This window comes from Alligator sinensis, unplaced genomic scaffold (genome assembly GCF_000455745.1).
Source record: "Alligator sinensis unplaced genomic scaffold, ASM45574v1 scaffold392_2, whole genome shotgun sequence".
NCBI classification, from domain to species: Eukaryota; Metazoa; Chordata; order Crocodylia; family Alligatoridae; genus Alligator; species Alligator sinensis.
In genome coordinates this window covers 553032-561918 of record NW_005842145.1, presented here as the reverse complement: position 1 = coordinate 561918, position 8887 = coordinate 553032, and the positions used below count along the sequence as shown (strand labels likewise).

Below are 8887 nucleotides of genomic sequence, written 5' to 3'. Positions count from 1 at the left end.
GCCTTCTTAAAGTCTAGAAAGACTATGTCCACAGTGACACCATCATCCAAGGATTTAGTTACTTGCTCGTAAAAGGCAATCAAGTTGGTCTGGCAGGACCTGCCTTTGGTGAACCCATGCTGATTGCCCCTGAGCATGATCTCCCCTGCAGGCCCCCCACAGATATGCTCCTTGATGATCCTCTCCAAGAGCTTCCCGAGCACCAAGGTGAGGCTTACAGGCCTATAATTACTTGGGTCCTCCTTCCTCCCCTTCTTAAAAATAGGGACCACATTAACCAGTTTCCAATCCCCCGGCACCTGGCCAGATGACCACGAATGCTCATACAGCCGGGCCAAAGGCTCCGTGATGACCCCTGCCAGCTCCCTCAACACCCTAGGGTGGAGGGCATCTGGACCTGCAGATTTAAAAATGTCTAGCCCTTCCAGAAGATCCCCAACTACATCTGCACTGACTGAAGGCTTGATAGAGCTATCCCCAAAATTGTCCCTACCTCTGGTAGGTGGGATATCCCAATCCCTGTTCAGGAAAACAGAGGCAAAGAAACTGTTAAAAATATCAGCTTTCTTGTCTGGCGTGCCCACCAGATTACCGTTTGTGTCTTGAAGGGACCCTACATTTCCTGGTGCCCTCTTCTTGCTCCCAATGTACTTGAAAAAGGACTTTTTGTAGTCCTTAATCCTGGATGCTAGCCTGAGTTCCATCTCTGCCTTGGCCTTCCTAATAGTTGGTCCTTAGCCTCCAGCCAGGAAAACTATTATCCACTGCATCTGGGGTCCAGTCTCTTGAGGGCCCAGTGCCTCTTCATGCGCTCCAATACACAGAGTGCATGTTGAGAAAAGAGGTTTAGCTCCACAGTACTTATAAACTGCTCTCAGATGTAAACAACTTTCTAGTAGACATGCACTGATATTTGGGTTGCATATCAGATCGGCACTGATAAAAGGGAAATGTACATTATCGGCTATCAGTTTTTTGGCTGTTGTAGCCAACAATGTTCTTTGATAAATATAATTAATTATGCCTTCTGGCTGGGGCCCCTGGACACCTGGGTTCCCTCTTACCCACAGGGCCAGGGCCCTGGATACCTGGGTTCCCTTTGGAAATGGCAAGTTTCCTCTTGCAGACAGGCAGCAAGGGGTCCTGCTTGGGTCTGCCAGGAGCAAAATGCAGGGAACACCATGTGCATGTGTGCAACTGCATGCATGCACATGGCCAGGAGTATAGCTGGGCAGTGTGAAGAGCAGCTCGCAGCAGGTAAGTCCATGGAGGCAAAGGGGCTCCCCATGGTGAAGGAGGAAGTGGGGGAGGGGCAGAGGCTGGGGATGCTGCCCAGCCAGGGGGTGCACAGGACCAGGGGCTGGGGCAGGAAGCAAGACAGAGTCATGGGAAGCTCGTCCAGGGGGTGTGAGGTGGGCATCTTCCCACCACTGTATGCACCCCCCAGCAGAGGCATGGGAAGGGACATGTGCACCCTCAGATTTGTGCACAAGGCAGATAACAGCTGCTCACTGTGGGCACAGGGCTCTCCACTCTGCTGCCCTTTCCTCAGTAGCCCTGTGCCAGCCGTGCACCTCCTGCCCACCCAGCAGCAGTGGGGGCGGTGAGTTGTGCCTTGTGCTGCCAGGTGGGCAGGGGACGCACAGGCTCCTGGGGCAAAGTCAGCAGGACGGAGAGCCCTGAGCCTGCAGCGGGCAACCTGCATCTGACCTCATCCTGCTTGGCTCTTCCCCGCCTAAAAGTATCCCCGTACTTAAAGATGGTGGCAGTGGCACTTGAATTAAAGCTCATTTGACAAGCTTCAGTTCAAGTGCCTCTGCCCCCATTTTTAAGTGCTGGACACTGATACATGTGACACGGAGGCTGCTGAAGTGTGCCAAAAAACTGGATTATTTATGTCAGTACATTTTAAAGTACTGATATAAATAACCTTTTCTTTTTTGGCATACTTCAGCAGCCTCTGCATCACATGTAACCAAATCAGTTATTGGATTGGTACCAACCGATATGTCTGGTTAATAATCGGCTATTGGTATCGGCCAAGAAAATCTTTATTGGTGCACCCCTACTTTCTAGGCTACCGTAATACTTGTTTAACAGTCATTGGAATAGCATTATGAACATAAAGCATTCCATATACCTATTTATAAAAAAAAAATAGCCAATAGTTTTGGGGAATGGTGAGATTTCTGGCTAAGATTTTCAAAGTGACCCCAGAAAAAAATGGAATTCAACAGAACTTAGGCATTTAATTACCTAATGTAATGCTGAAAATCCCTACACATTTTTAATAAGGGACATTTCCCTCCTCTGGCTTTATTTATAATGGCATTAATTCTTAAAAGCTATAGGCCAAATATGCTCTTTAAAACAAGTGTATACCACTCAACTGAAGTTAAAAGCACTGTACATACGGAGCTGACAGCAGAATTTGCTTAGTTTTTCATTCATATTTTACCAAAATGAGGGACTCAGAGGTTATAAATAGCAATAGTACGAGAGAAGAAGAAAATATTTAACTACTTATTAAGGATCTGCTGACACTTTGGGACAGGTAGATTTATTCAGGAGATTTCTTCTTTAAAATACAAATGAAGTAAATCACTGTGGCCAAGTTCTGAAGTCCTTAAAGGAACTCTGAATTCTAAAGTTCTCAACAAGAGTTTCACTTCGTTAAAAGACCCCAAAATTTGGCCTTGGTGTGGGTCCAGAGGGAGTTGCACCCCCTTTTGGCTGCGCTTCATGTGAGGTCTGGCTGGGGGGTCTGTTTGAAGCCCCTGGAAAGGTTGGGGTGAATTTTGCGCCTGCTACTTCTCCGCTCCTTTCCCTTGCTATTTAATTCAGTGGGGTGAGGGAAAGTGAAAAACAGCAACACTCACCCCCTGGACTCCGGAGCCATGAAAAAGTAGGAGCTCCAGCCAGACCTCACCCTGATCAATTGGTGAGCCCAGGGATTGCTGTGCATTGCACGACACAACTAAAGCTTATGTGGGGGGTGCACCCCCTCCCTTGCCCCGTTCCTGGATCTGCCACTGTGTGGCCTGAGTAATAAAGCTTCAGGCAGCTGTTTCAAACAGAGCCAAGTTATGAAAAATTGGGTGCAAAGCAAAGAAAAATACTTGAGAAACTGAATTATTTCAAACAGTGATTATGGTCTGAAAAGTGATTCTATACAACTGGCATCAGATTGCTCAACAAGTTTGATATACATGTATTTTTATTCCCATACTCTACGGGCAATAATTTTTACCAGATTCAATTTACTAGCAGTACTCCTGTTAGTACTGTAGCATCAAACCATCTAAGGGAGGCTGCACTCAATTCTGTTCTTTTACATGGCAGTAAAAAGTGGCTAGGGTTTTCTAAAGAGCTGAGGAGTGTTAGATACCCACCAAAAGTTGGGCACTTTTAACATCCCCTGATCCCTTTCCAAACTCAATGTAGAATTGTTAAGTATTTAAAGTTCCAGCTGCAGAATCTTTGCTGCCAGTGATAATGCACAAACCAGAAAGAACGCAGTCTGATTTTCAGATCTTATAATGACTTTTGCAGGGTTGACAGATAGCTGATTTTAAAAAATGTTTCCCATATAAACAAAGGACAACAAAGACACATACGATGCCATTTCTTTTCTGAGCATCATTAAATGACTGGATAGTTAAGAACATAAAGTTATATCTAGCTGTGATAGTACTATCACAGCTGCGGTTCTACAGTCAGGGGACAGTGCTACTCAGAATACTCTTACTACAGTTTTTCCTGTGAGGACATTAGTTTACCTGTGACTTTTCTGGATCTGAAATAAGGCCAGAATATCTAAAGGTAAAAAGAAAAAATTAAGTTCCTTACCTTTCTGAAGACAACTTCTTAGCAATATCTTTGCTCCAGCAGGTCATTCTGTGGGGAACTCCTCAAAGAGATGCACCTTCTTTCAAGGACCTCATCAACCTCAGATTCAGTGGCTCCCTGCAAAAAACCTATCCAGTTAACTTCATTATTTAGTCTCGTATCTCTGTTAAAGCAACAAGTCAGAAGCAAACCTATCAGCTGTTTCCAGAAGACTTAAACCATAGGTGTCAAAATCACTTAGCCCCACAGACTGGATAAGTGGGATGGTATTGGTCCAAGAGCAAGACAAATGGCACAGAGCTGGCCCCACAGGCCAGATCAGGCCCATGGGCCTTCCACCTGCATGCCGGATCCAGCACCCATGGCACTCCATCTAGCCAGTTCAGGACTGTTCTGCATGCAGTGTCTGCTTCAGCCAATCTGGTACCTGTGAAAGCATCCACCCTGGAGTGGCTGAAGCAGGCACCATATGCAGCATAGTCCTGGAGCCAGAGTGTGCACCAGCCAGAGTGGGCCAGACAGCTGGAGCAGGTGCTGGATCCAGGATGCAGGGTCCCAGACTGGCCCAACACAGGTGTTGTATGCAAAGCAGGTCCCAGAGCAGACACTGCATGTACCACATATCCTGGACAAGCCAAGGCAGGCTCCACATGCAGCTCACATCCCAGGTCCTGTGTGTGGAGCTGGTCTGGCACACACAGTGTAAAATGTTTTTGTCAACTCAAGACCCAGGGGCAGCACCAGGGGATGGATGATGGGGCTCTAGAGGCCAGATCCAGCCTGTGGGATGGATCCTGGACACTCCTGACTTAAAACTTTAGTAATTTTTTTTTTTTAAGGACAACAGCTTTAGCATTGTGTCCTCCATCCTTGATAGCTTTGTTGGGTGATTGGAAAGCCTCATTGTTAAGCTTCATTTTAAAGACACAGAAGTAAGTAACACAACCTACTGCGTGTTCAGCGGAACTGTCTGCACATCTAAAGGTTGGAGACCTGTTCAGAAATGTATAAGCTTTTGTGGGTGACAGCCCACTTTTGCCTTTCTAAACTAGTCTTTAAAGTGCCACCCTGTCCTACCTTCTGCCTGACTTCAGACTAACACAGCTAGCTACCTTTCTCTGCACCTAAGAGTTGTAACAAAAAGAGTCTCTGACTAATACAAGTCATAAGATAAAAATAAGAAAAAAAGTACGCTCCACATGACTATAACATTTTTTATGACCAGAAAAGTGCTGTAGGTTCATGAATAATTGGCATTTAGAGTCCCATGGAAACACTGTGGAACAGAGGTCCAAGAAAGAAGATCTACATTTTGTTTCCAGATCCATCACTGATTTGCTTTGTGGCCAACCCTGAGTCTTAAATCCATCCCAAGTGTAACTCCAGTAATGGGGCTGGAGCTGCAGTAGGCATTAATCTGGCTCAATGAGGACTTGTTCACTGAAAAATGTAACTGTTATCAAGAAAACTCTCTTGCTTTGAGTTCATGAGAAGTAAAGCTGAAGACAATTACACTGGCTGGCAGTCACGTGACAGATGATAACAACAGTTTCTTGAATTTTAAGATGTAGAGTTCTTAAATATCCCAGTGAAATGAAGAACGTAATCCTGCAACCCTTGCCTGTTGACTTCCATCATCCTGTCATGAAATTATTATCATCATCATTAGCCAATTTTCCAGAGGGGAAAAGTGACAGTAAGAGATGTAATTTTATATCTTGTGCAACTTCAGTGAAACTATTCATATCAATAAAGGTTTCAGAGTTTCACCTAAGGAGAAGGCAAAATGATTCAGATTGATATCCCTTCCCTTTAAGTATCATGAAAGTGTTATTAAAAATTAAAAATAAGTTGAAGAGTTTGGAAATGCCATGAGTATCTCTGATTACATTGGATATGTGTACAAGGCAACCCTAGTAAAATTGTCTTGTGAATTGCTGATCACTCCTTTAGATTCATGTAAAGCTGCAAGGGGCACTAGGCAAGATGCAGAAACACTACATTATCAAAGAGATGTCTGTACATAACAGTATCCAGGCTTGTGTGGTGGCTCACTTCCAGGTTAGTCCTGATGGCTATCCATATCAACTACCTTTCCTGCTTCTGTCACTATACTTCCTCACTTCAAAATCCATTCCCTTTTAATTCTCTTCTCCATTCATGAGAGTGTGTAGGTCCCAAAATTATATTACCTGTTCTTAATCCCAAATTGCTCTTAGGTTCTCAGTCCCTTCTCTGTTATAATAACCACATATACCACTGCTACATTTCTTCTGTGCTTGGTAAAAAACCAACTTTATTTCTCCTTTACAGTGCAGAAGTAGGGGCAGATAGCAATGAAGCAACTCCTAGTCCATGCCTATACACATACATTTTTGCAGGGGAAAACTTTGGCCCTGAAAACTAAATTGGAATCTTTAAGGATGACCAGGGCCAGGGGTGCAGGAGTCAGATGAGTGGGCACAGCACCCAATAACCTAGCTAGGGCAAATAACTGGTGACATTATCATATCAGCATCCACAACTATTGAGCTGTATTATTAATACTCACAAATGAAAGCCTCTGCCTGGCCTGGTTTGAGGTGAGAAGGCTCCGTACTCTCTCATGGATCCTTTCCCAACTGAAATGAGAATTGGAATGCAAGCTGAAAAAAATGTATCAAACCTGTCACATCCATATTCACCTCAGTTATGAAGATGTTTTATGTTCTCACGATGCCTTTTTATACTCTCACTCAGAAAAGGGAGATGATCACAAAAGCCAGCAAGTGAGTGAAAAGTTAGTGACCTGGTCAAAGGGCTAAAATCTGAGGAGAAAATGGGACACTGCAATAGGGTCACAGGAGAAATAAGGAGAAAAATGAGGAAAACTTTCAAAGATGTCAGACATCTACACATCAAAGGCAGGACTCTGGGGGAATAACAGGAAGAGCTTGAAGTCTTAGTGCACAACCAAAATTAGACCTTAATCAGCATTACAGAGACTTGGTGGGATAAATCACAGATCAAAAATATTGGTATGAAAGGGTACAGTTTTTTTGAGATTCAGGCGGCAGGGTGGGCTTGCGCCCTCCCAAGAATGTATATACTTGCTCCCAACTTCAAGAAGAACTGAGAGGCAGATTTGGTGAATGTCTCTGAGTGAAGAGAAAAGGGAAAAATATAGAGGCAATGTCCTATATACACTGCTTAATGAGAAAGATGAGGTTTTATCTGCACAAATAACAGAGGCATCTGAAGAGCAGGACCTGGCCTTAGTGGAGACTTTACTCAGATATATGTTGGAAAAGCAGCATAGCAGGACATAGAGAATCCAGCAAGCTCCTTTATTTCAGAAGATGGAGGAAGTTACTAGAAAAATGGCCTTTTTAGATTTTAATAGGAAGGAATGGGTGGAAGATAATCTAGGTACAAAGTGATGCTCAAAATGATGAAGTTCATGTTATAAAGAAAGAAGTTGCAGTACAAAAAGAAGGCAATGGGAACTGTTACACAGGATCTCCTGGGAGCATAGACTCAGAATAAATGGGTGAAGGGAAAAGCTGGCATTTCTGAAATAAAACAATGTTAAAGATGCAAGTTAGAGACCAATAGGACTACATCCAGAGCTCTTTGAGGACCTGGACATCAAAAAAGAATCAGAGTAACTGTGGTAACAAGTACGCATGACTGAAGATGAATATAAAGGGATAAAACAAGCAGGCGGGAACAAATGCCAAAAGGCCAAGGCACAAAATGAGGTTGTATTCATTACTGCACAGTGTAATGTTGCGGACACCCAGGGTAGTTCTAAACAAACCAGCTGATGTACCAGGAATCTAGCTACATTAATGCAGTATTCTGAGCAGAGAGGGAAAATTAGCCTCCACTGAGCTCCAGGCTTATAATACACTGTTTCTGCTACCTCAGGTAGTTAATTTAGATATCTTTACACTGCACTACACTATGCACACCCAAAATTACAAATAGCAAAAGACAAAAAAGGTTCTGTGTAAGGGAAAGATAAAGGAAAGTATAGGTTCATTACTTAACATGGAAGGAGAGCAGATAATGACTGATGCAAACAAGGCTGAAGTATTCAAAGTCTTTTCTTCAGTCTTCACAAAAAAAAAGTGAATTGTGACCAAATGTTTCATTAAATTAGTTTTAACACACTTATAGGATCACAGGTGAGAACAAGTTAAAATGTATGTAGATAAATTAGATACAATCAAGTTTCGGTAGCTGCCTACAAGCTCATCAAGGGAGATCAACAGCAAATAGGCAGAGCCCTTTTCTCCCCAGCACCACCTGAGGTGACAAGGAACAATGGTAATAAGCTGATGGAGAACAGGTTTAGGTTAGAGATCAAAAGCCAATATTTTACAGTTAGGGTGACGAAAATTTGGAAGCAACTTCCCAGGGAAGTGGTCCTTGCCCCTACTTTCGGCAAATTCAAGAGGAGGTTGGACGATCCCCTGTCTGGGGTCTTGTGAACCCAGCATTCATGCCTGCCTGTGGCTGGGGGTCAGGCTAGATGATCTGTTCAGGTCCCTCCTGACCCTAGCTACTATGAAACTATTTGATTCGGAGGAGATTCAGCCCAATTCAGGGACCAAACCCCTGAATCCAAATCGAATGGGGAGACCAAGTAAAAGCTCCAAATCAATTTAAAGCATCCAGATTGATTCAGAAAATCTTTGAAAAAGATTCGGCCAATTTGGAGATTCGGCCATAGACTAAACAGGCAGCTGACAGCTGCCTCCAGCTGGTAAATCTGTTGGTGTTGGAGGACGGGGAAGGAAGGGTCATGAGGGAAGCAGGGAGGGATTGGGGCTGGAGCTGGGACAACCTGCCCAGCCAGGGCGGAGCCTGCTGCCACTTGCCCAGCCAGGGCTGGGGTGGGGGGGACAGGATGTGGGCGTGGCTCGCTCCAGGCAGAAGGGGGCAGGTGGCAGCAGGGCAGAGCCCCCATTCCCAGCACTGATGCAGGCTCAGCAGCACTGGGAGCAGAGGCTATGCCCTGCTGGCACCTGGCGCAAGCTGTGCCACCATTATG

At 44.5% G+C, this 8887-nt stretch overlaps 1 protein-coding gene across 1 annotated transcript in view; it reads right to left on the bottom strand.

Moving 5' to 3' along the window:
- Window positions 1-8887, bottom strand: part of SPATA6L (spermatogenesis associated 6 like) — a 75697-nt gene that overhangs the window by 12208 nt on the left and 54602 nt on the right. The window contains exons 11-12 of the mRNA XM_006025406.3: window positions 6401-6470; window positions 3850-3966 (exon numbers count right to left, since the gene is read on the bottom strand). Coding sequence (XP_006025468.2) covers window positions 3868-3966; window positions 6401-6470 — 169 coding nt within the window. The 3' untranslated portion in view covers window positions 3850-3867. The remainder of the gene's footprint in view (window positions 1-3849; window positions 3967-6400; window positions 6471-8887) is intronic.